The following is a 17,639-nucleotide window of genomic DNA, read 5'->3' on the forward strand; positions in this document are numbered from 1 at the left end:
ATAGGCAAACTTGAGTGACACATCAGAGAACAATAGCGGCTGAAATCCAGCATGTGAAATTACAGAGGAGTGCTGAAAATTAGAGCACAGCACCCTCCTCTTTAATTCCTTGTGTCCCAGAGACTGAGTCTGGTTGGTTTACTAATTTTAGAAAATGGTAGCCTCTTGCTTGTTTTTAGTCCCCGTTCGGACGCAGTCCGAAAACGGGGACTTATGTTTTGACGTCTGTGCGTGCGTCCGGACCTGTATCTTAGAAATGCCTGGACCAATCACAATCAAACTTCACACATACATCATACATGATATTATACATATGCACATCAATTTGTTCCACGATCTGATTCAAGATGGCCGAATGGCGGCCATTTTTGTGTTAAAAATCATCAAAATCAAGCATTTTTCGGCTGTTGACAGATGGATTTTGTTCAAAATTGGTATATACGTTAGACATTATAGGACCTTGATGCACATCATTTTGTTTTACAGTCTGATTCAAGATGGCCGAATGACGGCCATTTTTGTGCTAAAAATCATAACAATCAAGCATTTCTCGGCTGTTTACAGATGGATTTTGTTCAAACTTGGTGTATACATTAGACATTATGGGACCTTGATGGAAATAATTTTGTTTTTCAGATTATATTCAAAATGGCCGACTGGTGGCCATTTTGTTTTAATGAATGTGGTTCTCGTGCCATATGTCTGACTTGCTTTCACTGATTATGTTCAAATTTTAAATATTCATTATACATCATGTCATAGATAGACAGATATATTGGTTTGACGATCCTATTCAAAATGGCCGAATGGTGGCCATTTTTGTGCTAAAAAATCATCAAATATCAAGCATTTCTTGCATTTATGGATGGATTTTGTTCAAACGTATAACATACATTAGACATTACAGGTTCCTGATGCACGTCATTTTCATTTTCAGATTGGATTCAAAATAGCTGACTGGCGGCCATTTTGTTTTAATGATTGGGCTTCTAGAGCCATATCTCTTAAATGCTTTGACTGATTATATTCAAATTTTATATATTCGTTATACATCATGTTATATATATACATGTATTCAAAATGGCTGATTTTGAATGCTGTTCCAGAGCAATATCTCTCTGTCTCAATATGGACAAGTACTTGTTTGACGATCAGATACAAATGTCAATCATTTTAATGTTAAAAAATCATATTCCTGACATGGTTATATTCCAGCTATATTACTATAAACAAAACTATATATCTTAAATTTGATAACTAACGGGGACTGTGCCATGCATGGCTTGTTTTCAATCAATTGAAATATTATGTATAAATGGCGAAATTTGGGTTATCGCGAAAAAATAATATTACTGTATGCTAGTCTACCCCAGGACAAGATTTGATAGTCTGTACGTACGTACACCCTTGGCTACTATTAAATTTGAGCCCTGATAGATGCGGTAGTGTTCTATATATATGTGCTGCTTGTAGTCAAAATAAATATATTAATAATTGTTTTACTATTTTTGTTGATAAGTAAAATCTGCCAAATTAAATCCATGTGAACAATCAAACTAACAATAGACGTTACAATTTTATATTGTGTATAAAGTATCTGTATCTCTAGCAAATCTGTGAACTTAAAACGAAGTGTATATCCTCAAAATACCAAAGTTGAGAAACTAAATATCAAACCAAATTGTTTCACACTTACGGTAGAAATAAATATTCGTGCTACGGTTCAATTGTCTTTTCATTCGTAATGGTTTCTAATACATTTTGTATAAGGAAGGTCATTGTGCTGTGATTGTATCTAGGTTATTGAGGCAGTGTTAGTGGTTGGCGGGTAAAGTATTAAGATCAACATCTTGCGATACTGTCATCCTGTCTTGTCTGTGTTATGTACCTTCTGCATTTGATTTTCTTTAAAATTTTAATCTGAAGTATCCATTTGTTTCATATACCGTACATGTACTTCTCCCTTCATATGCTCGTCTTCGGGTATACGCCCACCCTGTATTTTTAGACATTTAGCGAGTTGAGGGCATCCCCGGTTATTGTTTTTAACCAGGCGTTGTCGATATGAGTATAACAAGTATGTCTCATTGCATGACAATTGTGCTTGATATGTTAGTTCTCTTTTTGGAGTGTGTGGTACACTTGAACTCATTTACATTTCACAGTGTATGGCAAACAAAGCAACATGATTTGCACTCTTTCTGCCCTCTTATTACTAAAAATGAACCATATCTCTGAGTGATTGGAAACAGGTAGCTTCTGAAATGCCAAAAATATAACTATCAAGTCATGAAACCTGGTTATTGGGCATCTTTTTACTTTTTTACTGAGTAATCACAGTATCCCTTGAGACAATCAAGAATTGGGTGTGAACTGGTAAACTATGCTTTCATGTGGCCTGCTTGACGGCCATAATGGGATTTAATACATCATTCGTACTCAATTCCATTGGTGTAATTCGCTTCTGCATAGCGTTAAAAAGATACCATCATCGATAAACAGAAATTTCTGAAGTATTTTTTTAGTATGACACAGTATAACACACATACTGATTGTTAATGACAGATTTCACCTGTCATGTTGGAGACGTTGTTTCATGTCAAATCGTGCAGAAAAACAAGATGGCGAAAATTGCTTTGTATCGAGAGTTTGCGTACAATCTAAAACATTGCACAAAGATAATGATAAAGATCATGCTTTTGATTGTTTTCCCACAGACCCGAATGATTTTTGCACCTCAAATTCAGATCTTATGTAAATAGTATTGTAATAAAATGTGTGTATTTTTATGAACTTTTTTGTTTCTTGATTTAAAATGTGTTTTGGACACAACTCATTTTGCAATTTTGCTAACTAGTCTCTCCCATATGCTTCCCTGTTTGCCCTCATGTGCTACCCAGTTTCTCCCCTCATGTGCCTACCCAGTTTCTCCCCTCATGTGCTAACCAATTTACCCTCATGTGCTAACCAATTCCGCCTCATGTGCTAACTAATTTCCCCTCATGTGCTAACCAATTTCCCCTCATGTGCTAACCAATTTCCCCTCATGTGCTAACCAATTTCCCCTCATGTGCTAACCAATTTCCCCTCATGTGCTAATCAATTTCCCCTCATGTGCTAACCAATTTCCCCTCATGTGCTAACCAATTTCCCCTCATGTGCTAACCAATTTCCCCTCATGCGCTAACCAATTTCCCCTCATGTGCTAACCAATTTCCCCTCATGTGCTAACCAATTTCCCCTCATGCGCTAATCAATTTCCCCTCATGCGCTAATCAATTTCCCCTCATGTGCTAACCAATTTCCCCTCATGCGCTAATCAATTTCCCCTCATGTGCTAACCAATTTCCCCTCATGCGCTAATCAATTTCCCCTCATGTGCTAACCAATTTCCCCTCATGTGCTAACCAATTTCCCCTCATGTGCTAACCAATTTCCCCTCATGCGCTAATCAATTTCCCCTCATGTGCTAACCAATTTCCCCTCATGTGCTAACCAATTTCCCCTCATGCGCTAATCAATTTCCCCTCATGTGCTAACCAATTTCCCCTCATGCGCTAATCAATTTCCCCTCATGTGCTAACCAATTTCCCTTCATGCGCTAACCAATTTCCCCTCATGTGCTAACCAATTTCCCCTCATGTGCTAACCAATTTCCCCTCATGTGCTAACCAATTTCCCCTCATGTGCTAACCAGTTTCTATCATATTTAGAGCTGATATAGTCTAGTCAACTCATCGCAAATGTGAATATTAATTGACACAACTTTTAAAAAAGCGCAGATTCCAGATGCTAAATTCACCAGGTATATGTATTAAGTAGATAAACTGTAGTGGAGATTATAACCCTCACACGTAGCACACATGAAGTTGGATTCTCTTGTCCCAGTCAGGAGTTGCATGTCCCTGTTTATACAGTTGTATGCTGTTCGATACATGTAAACCCCCGGTACATGCAATTCATAGATATACATGTATCAGTGACTTGTAGGTTGATTTATGTTGATTAAGACAACTGCAAAAATAAATTATTATCAGTGAATTGAATTCCAAATTTGAACATTGTTGACGTGGTGATATTCAAGTTGAAAGAATTAATCAATCTCTGAAAGGAAGCTATGAAATAAATTTATTTTCAGAGTGCTCTGATTGATCATGTGATTATTATAAAGCCCATGGGATTAGCCTGGAGGTAAATTTTTAAATCAGGATACCTATTTGGGTGTTTAGATGTTACACTGAGACAAGAATTTATCTAATATCTCATGTGTATTATATACGGTGGTTGCTGTAAAATGCTTTAATTTCATGAATTTTGCGAGTTATTGAGTTTGTACAATTTTGTCGCAGTGAAAATTTCATCCATAAAATCATAAATTGCAAAAATTAAGTGGTTTATATGTAACCAGTTTTATTGATACAACCATTGGCAAGCAGAAGTTGAGTTGAATTGAGTTGAGTGGGCAACAATTCTCAATGCAAAATTTGATAAAACAAACAGCCTTTTGCGTCAAGGAATGATAATTGTAAACTTCCATTAAGTAACAATTAATTCAAGATCTTGGTCAGCTTGTGCCGCTCTAGTAGTAGTGTGTGCTTATAATACTTCCAAGCCAGTGTTGTATCATACAAATTTATTATTATTACCATAATATACAGTGTAATTCACATACCGATTTGTGTATCAATACAGGCATTGTGTCAATCTACTTCAAATTTCCTTACCGTTACCAGCCAGATCTGGATCAATCCAGAGCAAACACCTTCACACATCTTACTAGATCAATATAAGCTATATAAGGGCTGTATCTGAACGCATGTAAGTAAATCAATCGACTGTTCATTTGATAAAATGTATTCACTGTTTGAAGAGAATCTCAGTATAACTTTTAAAGCTGTACAGAACAAAATAAATATGCCCAAACAACAATGAAAAGACTTGTACTGTGTCTGTAACCTGAACCAACAGGAACAAATTTGAAATAAAAATTTAGCGTTTTGTTTTCAGTGTTTTGGACAGCATTGTACAATGTAGCTCATTTGGATTACAGTAAAACCTACCGGGTAATTAGATTATATTAATTAGATTATATTAAAACAATAACGTTCACTACAATAAGAATAACTTTTATTGTTGTTGTGAAAGTAGGAGCATGGTAAAATCATTGCTCAAAATGTCTGGGGAAAACTTCACCTTTCCACAACATCAAACTGGTCATCAAAAACAAACATAAAAAATAATGAACTCCGGTTCTTTATATTCATGCAATAAAATAATAATTATTGACAACTGTACAATATGTGCGATATATAGGCCCTGCCCTGCCCTGACGTCAAACAAAATGTATGTTTGCCAACCATCATGCTAATGTGGACAAATCTCGCTCACTGATCAACATAGTCTCACGATAATGTTGCCCATAAGTTGTTTTATTTAACAGAAACAAATATCAACAGTGAACATCGCATTTGTGTCTAGTGAAGAACTGGTTCTTTCCAACCAGTCACTGCACATGTGCATCCATGCCCAATGTAAACAAGTATGACAATGTATAAGGGTTTCAAAAATAAAATTCTGGTTAATGATATAGCCTTGTAATTGTCTAATTATTAGCGAGATCCGGTTATTTGCAGTACATGTAGTGATGTACCTTATTGGTAAGTGTGTCATTGACTGTACAATAACAATACGAACAGATTAACTAGTCATCAGTGTTACGACAGGACACTGAACTAAGATGACTGTGATGTAGGTCACCTGGGGGTCATGGAGATATAATGGTATCCTGTGAAGCCAGACTAGATTGTTTGATTAGATTGTTTTGTTGTTGTATTGCTTTTATACTTTGCGATTTACTATACTTGGGCAATGAGAACTGAAATGCTGTGCCTGAAGTCGCAAAAAACAATAACAATTGTTATGTAGATCATTGTTAATCTCCAATGCTTGGATATTTAGTCAAGGTAACGTGAATGACTTTTGTTTATTTTAGGATACCGGTATCTAACAATCAGGACCCAAAATTACCATACTACCAAATCATGCTTCAGTATATATGCACATGTATTATAGATTGTATAACTTTAATTTTGAATGCATTGTATTGTGCTTTTCCATATTAACCCTCCATCTGCGGCACATGTACATGTACGTAAACATGTATGGTATAGCTTATTGGTTTTTGAGACCAAGGTTGTTAGTATTTTATGTAAATTGTCCATGAATCAATTACAAAGCCAAATTAACACTCACTTTTTTCTGTCACCAAAGTTTTTTTTCTCATAAATACATGTACAAAAACAGAAGGGTGGGATTATACTCGGGAGGGGCTTATACTCGGGGAAGTACGTTAGTACGGTATATACCAAAATTGTAGATTTGTCAACCTATTCAAAAGAATTAAGGTAGCGGGACTATTATTTGCATACTTGTTTTCATCTTCTAATTGTGACTAAATGACTACAAATAGACCCGGGAAAGTATATATTTTTAGAATCGCCAGACTTCAAGCTTTTCACAAGTGTATTTTGCATGCCCGTATCTGAATTCTACGACACGTTACTCAACCAAAAGTGAAAAATTACTTTTTCTGTAAAAAAAATAATTACGCATTTATGCTGGCGATAAGAAGTATTTTTTTCACTTTTCCTAGTTGTTCAATAGTCTGGTAAATTGAATGTGTCTTGTCAGTTTTATTCAAGCAATGCGTTTTAAAAAATAGTGTGCCGAATTTCAATTACTGTTTTAGTCACATTGCCCCCAACTCAAACCACAACTCGTTGGTAAATAATCGATGAAATAGTTTGTCTGGACACATTCAAGTTCCTCTCATTGTCACCTTAAAGCTGTGAAAATATGGTGTTAATCCAACGACAATAAGTACAAGTTATTTTTTGTTAAAGACCTTGTATTTTAAAAAACATAAACTTCCAGAAAACGTCCATGAAGTAACAGCAAAGATTTTCAAGCTTGTTTATCGACACAATCAATTTGTTTTCTCATCAAGGTCTGTTTTAACATGTGTAGGGACATCCAAATGTGTAAGGCTATTGGAAACCAAAAAAATAAAGGAATGGGATAGCTATAATTGGATACATTCGGCATATGAAAACACCAAAATCAATGATTTTTTTCAGTGGCTGTGTGACCTTGTGTCTGACACATTCATATGCAAATGACTAATCTGTGAAACAAACAAGGACAAAGACAAACCACTCAAATGTTTGGAAACACTCATTGTGTGTCAGATAGCTACTGATAACACATCCTAACATTGCTTTGTCTTGAGTTAATCTTTGAAACTTATAGGCACACGGATTAAACCTGTGTTGTTGATTTTGGAAAACACTACTGAGGCTGCCTTGCTTCCCTTCAGAAAATCTACATTTTAACCAACTTACATGACATTCTATGTTATGTTGACTTTATCATATGAAAGTTTATAGTGCATTTCATCAATTAATAAATAAATGTGAAAATCGTAATTTTCAACACAAATAATAGTCTCGCTACCTTAACTGTCTGTTATAAATACACAATCAGTGTTGGTGAAACCCCCTGCTATACTAGCATCATTTACAATTTCAATAAACTATCATAACATGATTTACAATTTCACAGCTTCAACTATGCCATGGTTTTATCTGCTCACTTAGATGGATGAAATTGCGGTGGGAATGTTTGGTTATTCTGGAGGGCATCAAAGGTTGTTTTGGGGAGGGGGGGTTGCTAGATACTAGTAGTGGCCTTCATGTCCTAGACGTGAATTTTGATCCTACCAATGTCATTGAAAACACAATTCAGGTAATGAATATAATCACAATCTGCTACAATTCAGTGGATTATAAAAGTTCAATAATTGTGGCGTTTGCAGATTCATTGATTCCTCCATGGAACTATAAACCCATAGTTATAGTTCCATGATTCCTCCAATTTCTTTGCGCTAATGATGAAGCACTAGCATTGTTGCAATTATCTAGTGATGTATAAGAATATTAGCATAACAATCAGTCTGGGTTTAGTATACTAAAATACAATTGAGAAAGCTTTGAAATTTAAATTGATTATAATATTATTTAAGATTAATATCATACTAAATGAGACATCGTATGTTTACAGATATCAACAAATTCTTCAGATGCTGTGAATAGACTGCAAGGCTTGAAATCCTTTTTTTTTTTTTCCTTGGAGTCAAAGTGAGATACCAATTTTAAAAGCTGAGACGATAATGTTGGGTAGTTCATCAGTGATTTTATACTTGAAACTTTGTAGGACAACTCGTACTTTATTTTTGGAGAGACAATTATTTAATTTGTAGTAGTAGTACTGTAGTCAAGTTATGCTACTATTTTTAGAAAATGTAATTTAAAGGAAGAAGCAATGTAGTCATGCCAGACTTGTTGTGCACAATTTTTAATTCTCTGTGTGAACACACTTTTTGACCCCACACCTTGGTTCAGCCATCCAGAATCAGAATCTTGTTTTGCTTCTAAAATGTTATGTTTCTGTTTGTCTACATATTTAAATAACCGTTAATTATTTCTACATGTTGCGTTGAAATTATTTTCAGCAACTTGGTATTGATATTTGAGAGTCTGAATTTGTTTAGTGCTTTATATTTTTCTTTATCCCACCACGCTGGTTGGGATTGGTTCCGGATACGAGATTTATTAGTCGACTTCATTTCCGATGCAGCGTGATCAAATAATTCATCCAGTACATGTTTGGCTTGGTTGTGATTATTCAGTGTGATATATTCAGAGGCTTCTGCAAGTTGATATGAAACACATGTGAAATAAAAATCATGTTGTGTGTTTGTTTGCTCTATCATGACAACTACAAATTTTACCCACTCTGATTGAAGCATGCATTTGTTTGTTTGTTTGTTTGTTGTATACTATATCGGCAGATCTTGCAATAGTGAATTTTCTGACTGGAAGTTACTGATAAATTTCATGAATTGTAGTCACAGAAAGCAAACATGTTGTTGCTGCTAAAATTCCACAATCTATACTATTCATGTTTCTCTTTGTAGGTTCTGCAGAAGATGAGATTCGTTCAGCGTATAAACGATTAGCATTAAAATGGCATCCGGATAAGCATAATAACTCTGAAATTGCTACTAGGGTAAGTCACATTATGTAGGGTAGGGTAAGTCATAATAGTTTCATGATTACTGATGACATTTTTTACAAATCATTGATTGATGTTGTCTATTTTGCTGATGTTTCAGAAAGCAAAACTCAAATCAATAAATTATGTTTCTAGACTGTACTTAATTGTCTGATTAATTGCCGTTTTTTAGTTTTTTGCTGACTGCAGAACTTGTTAAAATCAAATGAATATTAAACGGGCTAGAAAAAAACAATGTTCTTGGAAGTGACTGAATTAATATATCGTATAATACCTCATATAGGCGCCAACCTGGATTAGGCGCCAGCACAATAGAAAAGGTGATAATTTTCACACCAATAGGCGCCAGTCAAAGTTGAATGTTTCTGTATGACTTTCCCCATCTGGCTGACATTTGCCTAACACTTGAGCTAATCTTTTTGTAAAATATAAGAAGTATCAGAGGTGTAATTTTAGTATTGGAAACAAAAATAAACAGTGATTTCAAGAAGAGATCTCTAACCATGCATTGAGAAAGAAGCTTGTAAAAGCATACATGTATCAGTTTGCTTCACATATGCATACAGTACTGAAAAAAAAAAACCATCCGACCAACCATGGAGCTAAAAAAAGGAGAGGGAACTCCCTTTGATGTTTTTGTCACCATGACTTCTGTCGACTTTTTGGTCAACAGATAACATTTGACGGGTTTACCGAGGGATTAATAGACATGAATATTTAATTAGATATGATCAGACGTTCTCCGATGAGTTCGGTCGTTATTACAAAGCAAGGTGAGGGACGAAAATATTTTTTTTAAACGACTCAAGTAGGAAAAAAAACATGGTCAAAATTACTCAGTAACGGCTAAATTGGTGATGTGTATTCCACAAGTACATTGTATTTGTGAAGGAATCACTGTAGCAGGAAACAAAATATCGTTCAATCCGCCACAATTGAAAGCAACGCAACGCATGTCAAATTCAATCGGCGAGCCCGTTTTGGCCATCATATATCGTTATTGGCACCTACCCTAGCATGACGTAGAAGAGGTCAGCTTACTATTTAACTAAATTTCGGCGTCCACAGGCAAAGATTTGATGAAAAAAATTTTCCCAGAGCTCAATCTAACGTGTTGTTTATACAAAACGTGTGTTGTCTATGAGGGCCCACACAGGAAATAGGACAGAGGAACAGAAATGAAAAAAGTGATTGTGAATTTGGCCATGGGAGCTCAAACTTCAAGCCTGTTTGAAAGTACATGAAACACATTATATATTGGCGGTAATTTTATCATCCGCGACCGAATATTTTATTTTAAAATCAATTTCTTGTGAGCAATGTATTCGACATTACAAGAACCACATAAATTTGCTGAAAAAATGTCCGATTTCCATGACTCAAATGCAGACATGTAGAACTGACGACACTCTTCCCTAATTACCGCTATGCGCATGTTCACCGACCTTGGACGTCAACTGCACAAAACAAAAATGATCGTTACACTTCACGAAGGCAAACACTGCTGAATAACCAGTGTGATGCATTCGGCAAAAGTCATCGACATGAAAGGCGGGTAAACACAAAAGAATAATCAGTTGAAAACAAAAGACTCGAGTGGGATTAAAACCAGTTCAGTCTCTTTCTCTTTTAGCTCCATGGACCAACTCAACCCATTATTTTTGCTGTTCTTGCAAGAGTTAGGATATAAACAATGACGGCTTGAGAGTCTGCAACAAGTAATCTAATTCATTGTAGGCAATCATGAAAAAGTAAACTGTGTGACAGTTGTCCATGTATCAGTCGTCTGAATTAATCGTCACTGCTGCTTGACTATCACAGTATAGAACTACAGGTTTTTAGTTCTGGTTCTGACGCAGTTCTAGTGCCATATCGTTGCCATGCTTTGACTGATTATGTTCAAATTTGATATATTCATTATACATCATGACATAGATATATTGGTTTGACTATCTGATTCAAAATAGACAAATGGTGGCCTTTTTTGTGCTAAAAAATCATCAAAAATCAAGCATTTGTGGCATTTATGGATTGATTTTGTTCAAACTTGGTACATACATTAGACATTATGTGTTCCTGATGCATGTCATTATATTTTACTGATCAGATTCAAAATGGCTGACTGACTGCCATTTTGTTTCAATGAATGCGCTTCTAGAGCCATATCTCTGACATGCTTTGACTGATTATGTTCAAATTCTGTATATTCATTATACATTATGTTATATATATATATATAGATGTATTCAAAAAGGCCGATTTTGTTTTAATTAATGCTGTTCCAGAGCAATATCACACAATATGAACGAGTACTCGTTTAACGATCAGATGTCAATCATTTTAATGTTAAAAAAATCATAATCACATTCCTGACATGTTTATATTCCAGCTATATTACTATAAACAAAACTATATATCTTAAATTTGATAACTAACGGGGACTGTGCCATGCATGGCTTTTTTTTTTTTAACAATGTTTGATGATGAAAATAGAAAGACAGTCTGAACAAAATATACATGTATATGTACACATGTATAAAAATTAAAGAAATATTAGCAGATTACAGGTTAACTCAAACAAAAATGAAAATCTAGCCATTAGATTAATTTATTGTGAAACAGAATGGATGTGGCAAACTTAGGACTTCTTGCTTGACCTTTTTTATTCAAAGACTGACCACCCACTGCTGTTAGCACTGTAACGATTTCGCATTCAAGTTGCAAACAGGATTAGTACATTCTGGGTGTTTCTGTATCGAGTGTGGTAAGCGATAACAAGCATGACTAATTGGCTGCGAGTGTTTGTAATTAATACATGTTTTAAATTTTCTCTCTGTGGTACGTTTTCACTTTATCGTTTATGTTTATGCCAAATTTTCTGTAACATTTCATAGTTGCTGGTATTTTTTTTTTTTTTACAGTCATGCACAGAAATATACACGATCTCATATATATTATCTTGAATGTTTTTATTTTCTCAATAGTCAGTAAAAAGCGTGATAAAAATCACAAAGTCTCAGCCAGTAAAATTGTAATTTACATAATGTAATTGCTAGCCTGCAACATTATGAATCTGTGGTGCAATTCTTAGGTCAATTGTGTGATGAAGAGTGTTAAAAATAGTTTTCAATAGTCGTGATAGTAACAATGAATACGATAGCGAAATTGACCGTCAGGTAATCTTTTGGACAAACATTTTGCCTATATCTGAGCTTTCAGATGATATATAGGTTGTTATAGTAGCACGCTTAATAACTTTTAAAGAAGGTCTAAATCACAGATTATTTTTAACTTGTTTTGCTCCTGTTGTTCTCTTAAGGTAGCGAGAAGGGAAATTTTCACTTTTTTCTTGATTTTTCAAAAATTGATAAAACGGTTACTTTAGACCTTGATACATCACCCCAGGTTTACAAAAGATCGAAATTGCGAAATAACGTTGCTCAAATTAGTGTTTTAAAACACTAGCAGAAAAGACTACAACTGCCGTTTCATGGATATTTGCATAGTGTTTATCTTTGGAAGGAATTAAATGATAAAATCTTATCTGTATACTCTGTTGTTGCTTCCAGTTGCAAACAATGCGTGTTTATCTAACGTCCATTTCAGCATTATTGTCAGTCGAGACTTCGTCGGAGAATCATGGTCATACAGTACTCATTTCGCCCAACCTTCCGCTTTTACACCGACCGCTTATCGCTTAATTTCCGACCACGCGGTCTTGTCCGACAGGAAACCGACCGCATTTTAATCGCGTTTTTTTTTTTCGCTCGCTCGCTTATTGAAAACATTGACCGCTCGCCCAAACACTGAAAACTGGCACATGGGTGGTCGAAATGGTGGTTTTGATAGTGAAGTGTGAACATACAACTAGTATTAACAATTATTACATTCTGAACGACACTTCAAATCTAATAGCTGTATTACACTTGTATCGTGGAAGCAACTGAACTGGGACCTCTTGTTACGTGTTTTGGGTGCTTGTTCTAGATGTAATATTTTTATTTTTATTTTAATGAGACAGTTACGTGAAAAAAGCCTAGGTAACTCCTTTTGACAGAGCAGAGAAACGAGGAAATGTTAGTGATTAATTCCAAAAATAACGATATCGAATCCACATCGGTCCACGTCTGGTAAAATTTGACATTCAATTTTTAAAATTAAGTCACGATCATTGAATGAGCTCGGTCTATACTGTATACGTACCGCAAAAGTGTTCCCACAAAAAATATTTTCGACTAAAAACGGCCACATGCCTTGAAAAAATCGAACAGAGCTTGACATGTATGAATAATTTATTGGGCTTAAAAGAAAAACGTGTCAAATTTAGTTATAGCCATAACTATTTGGTGGCCAGTCGATGAACAATTCAAAGTCCTTCAGGGCTGAAAATCATCGACGCTACTCTGGTTTACTTTATTTCACAACTTGCAGAGAAAACTGATTCGCGTGAGCTCTAATGTATCTTAGCCTAGTATTTTCTTTTTGAACTAAGGTCATATTCCATCAGTTTGTCAAAATATATGTTTTTCAGCGAATAATTTTGAAGCCTGTCACAGCACAAACAACAATGTGAATCGACGCCGGTGATTGGATTGTACGACGACCCTTCAATTAGCGTCAAATATGCTTTGTTACAACATCATTGATTGGCTGAGAGTCACCTGATCGGAGCACGAACTGGGTCACAGAACCATATTTGTCCGTATTATCAACAGGACTTTGCAAAATAACCACACCCACATTTTCAATCTTTTTTAGCGCGAAATGTAAAAAAAATCGTGAATTTCATGGATTCGAATAAAATAAAGCAAGCGATTGATAAAGATGATTATTAATATTTTCCCCGATGCTCTTCGAATTTTTATTTTTTTTATTTCAAGGTAAGAAATGGCTAGTTGAAGTTGCATCGTCTTCAATGCGGTTGTTTCACCGCGAACAACTCTAGCTCTGTTTTGGGCATGGTTTAGTTTTGCGATGTAAAATAAAATATATATTAAAATAATAATACTTGATTAATTATTTGGGGTTTCAGCCCACAAATTATGGACATGATCTCCATGAATTACGGTCAATGTTTGTCTTCTCTCGGCTGATTGTCACGGTGTTGATCGACGCCCTTCCTAAACTCAGTATGGAGAAACCAACGGGGATCGACATTCCAAACAAACAATCGAAATTATCAACGAAAGACGAGATTTTTCTAGATATTTACAAACATACTGTCATGACAAACATATGTAAAATTAACAAATACACAAAGAGGTGTAATATTAGGTTTTATTTTAGGCTTAGAAATATTTTCTTTCACTCAGCCCATGCATGTAACTGCCATTTAGCTTTACGGTCCTTCAGCATCGGGGGAAAACAACAATAATTATACAAAACACATTGCGAAGACTCAACAATCAGGAAAGAAACCCCAGACAACCATGTCGTACTTGTGTTGAAATACATTTTGTATTTCACGTCAGAATATTGTTTAAAATAAAATATTCAGTCCACGCCAAATCGAGGTCAAAGTGTCAGATTGCGTGCATATAATTATATACAGTTAAAACAAAAAGTATTCGAACTTTTGTCAGCTGCTCAACATCTATAAAAACCAGAAAGACAATTAAAGGACAATGTAAACCTCGGAAATTATTCTGTTAGTCCGAATTTTAAATGCGCGCGAGCGAGCAGGTGGGCGGTGATATTTCGGGGTTTGCGCGGTCGAAAAAAAAGCGGAAATTGTCCGGTTGAATTCAACAAGCGGTCGCAAAAGCGAGAGAAAAAGGTGATTGGAATGCGGAAGCGGGCGGGAGGTTGTGCGAAAGGAGTACTGTAACTTTGCACAACTTTCTTTTAAATCGTTTTATTTTCCAAGTCAATATTCTATTTTACTAATACATTTTTTTTCTAACGCAATGGCGAAGAAAAGAAAGAAAGCGTTGACAGACGAGGCAAAGAAAAATCTGCCACTCAGTGTCGCACTCTGACACAGCAATTTTTTTCAAACATCGGCCATTTTGTTTCACCATGAAAACCGTTTTATTAGATGTCTTATCTGAGACACTTGAAGGATTAGCTTGTTTGTAAACTGTCAGCGTGTACAGTGGGACAGTAATGTTTGTCAGAGGATTATCCCTCGTTGTTCGTTTGCATAACAATGGAAAACCCGAACGTTCCTGGAGTACTGACTCAAATGCCAGCAGTTTTCTTCATTTTTCACGCTCGAGCTTGAAATTATTCATTATCTGACACTCTTTATGAGTTCTATGATATCAGTGGGTAATATGTTTGGCCATTTTTAGTGTATATTTATAATAATGCAGCAAATCTACAGTGTTTTATTAACCAAAACTGTTTTTCGCGTTTTTCTCGAGTTGAAGTTTTGATCGAGAACGACTCATTGGGACCGCCGCCAAATCAAGTGCGTTCGGACTACGACATTCAAACTCGCAGTTATCGTTCAAAAGATAATGATGGTGCGAAATATGTCTGGGTTTTTAAAGAAAATGCTTTGTCACAGAATAATAGTCTGTTAAAGGTGCCAAGTATGAAATAATTTGGGGACAAAAAAACAAACCTGCATAGAAATCGGAATAATAGGTCTTTTGATTATCGGAGACGCATTTCAATGGACTTGATTACGGACAATGCATAACTTAAATTTCACCAGGAAATTCCGCAGTGTGCTCTCGCAATCGCGTACTTAGTCATTTTTACAAGGTTCGCCATTTTTGATGTCACATGATAATTATGTAAACAATGTCTGTCCAGTTTGTGCGAACTTGCACCTCTATACTTAGTCTTTTGATATATATAACCTAAATTACTGTTCTGAACGAGACAACAGACAGAGAATGTTTTATTTAAAAATGCCACAAAACCTTCTCGCTACCTTAATTAAGTTAATGCGGTATTTTAGCAAATTTGTTTCAGAATTTTCAGACATTTAATTTATTGCTCAATATCATTAAGTCTTTTGCTACATACATGCCCTAATTTGCTGATTAAAATTGATGCTAATGCAGGGTAATTTAGGTGTATGTAAAAAGACGCGTCTTACTGATGTCATCTTGTTGTCCCTGTGATCCTAGCTATGGGTTGTTAGTTTCATTGCAGTTATAGAAGTTGTATAGTTCTGTAGAAGGGAAATGTATGCAGTACAGCGTATAGGCTATACTGTGCAACTACCAGGAACATTTAGAATTGAATTCATCTTACTGGGCGTTCACTAACCCTTTGCCAGTCGTAAATGGCAAATTTGACATCACTAAATCGTGTCACTTTCGCCACTAATGGCTTAAAATAATTTCAGACCTTAAGGTAGCGAGACTATTATTTGCATACTTGTTTTCATCTTCTAATTGTGACTAAGTGACTACAAATAGACCCGGGAAAGTATATATTTTTAGAATCGCCAGACTTCAAGCTTTTCACAAGTGTATTTTGCATGCCCGTATCTGCATTCTACGACGCGTTACTCAATCAAAGGTGAAAAATTACTTTTTCTGTAAAAAAAATAATTACGCATTTACGCTGGCGATAAGAAGTATTTTTTTCACTTTTCCTAGTTGTTCAATAGTCTGGTAAATTGAATGTGTCTGGTCAGTTTTATTCAAGCAACGCGTTTTAAAAAATAGTGTGCTGAATTTCAATTACTGTTTTAGTCACATTGCCCCCAACTCAAACCACAACTCGTTTGTAAATAATCGATGAAATAGTTTGTCTGGACACATTCAAGTTCCTCTCATTGTCACCTTAAAGCTGTGAAAATTTGGTGTTAATCCGACGACAATAAGTATACGTTATTTTTTGTTAAAGACCTTGTATTTTGAAAAACATAAACTCCTAGAAAACGTCCATGAAGTAACAGCAAAGATTTTCAAGCTTGTTTATCGGCACAATCAATTTGTTTTCCCATCAAGGTCTGTTTTACCATGTGTAGGGGCATCCAAATGTGTAAGGCTATTAGAAACCAAAAAAATAAAGGAATGGGATAGCTATAATTGGATAAATTCGGCATATGAAAACACCAAAATCAATGATTTTTTTCAGTGGCTGTGTGACCTTGTGTCTGACACATTCATATGCAAATGACTAATCTGTGAAACAAACAGGGGCGGAGACAAACCACTTGAATGTTTGGAAACACTCATTGTGTGTCAGATAGCTACTGATAACACATCCTAACATTGCTTTGTCTTGAGTTTATCTTTGAAACTTATAGGCACACAGATTAAACCTGTATTGTTGATTTTGGAAAACACTACTGAGGCTGCCTTGCTTCCCTTCAGAAAATATACATTTTAACCAACTTACATGACATTCTATGTTATGTTGACTTTATCATATGAAAGTTTATAGTGCATTTCATCAATTGATAAATTAATGTGAAAATCGTAATTTTCAACACAAATAATAGTCTCGCTACCTTAAGTTGTTCTGAGTTTAATGGTTATCATTTTAAAGCATGTCATTACCAACAGAGATGTAAATTGATCATCAGGAAAACATATTGT

General features: G+C 35.3%; 1 protein-coding gene across 5 annotated transcripts in view; it reads left to right on the forward strand.

The window, feature by feature from the left end:
- LOC100368918 (uncharacterized) overlaps window positions 1-17,639 on the forward strand; it is a 46,297-nt gene that overhangs the window by 8,936 nt on the left and 19,722 nt on the right. For 4 of the 5 annotated variants that reach the window (XM_085504321.1, XM_085504322.1, XM_085504323.1 and 1 more), the window contains exon 2: window positions 9,035-9,126. In XM_085504321.1, the coding sequence (XP_085360447.1) occupies window positions 9,035-9,126 (92 nt within the window). Of the gene's footprint in view, window positions 1-5,804; window positions 5,964-9,034; window positions 9,127-17,639 lie in introns of those variants that run through there. The other variant, XM_085504324.1, reaches the window with a different exon arrangement.

The sequence above is a fragment of the Saccoglossus kowalevskii genome, chromosome 10 (assembly GCF_978046115.1).
Source record: "Saccoglossus kowalevskii chromosome 10, keSacKowa6.1, whole genome shotgun sequence".
NCBI lineage: Eukaryota > Metazoa > Hemichordata > Enteropneusta > Harrimaniidae > Saccoglossus > Saccoglossus kowalevskii.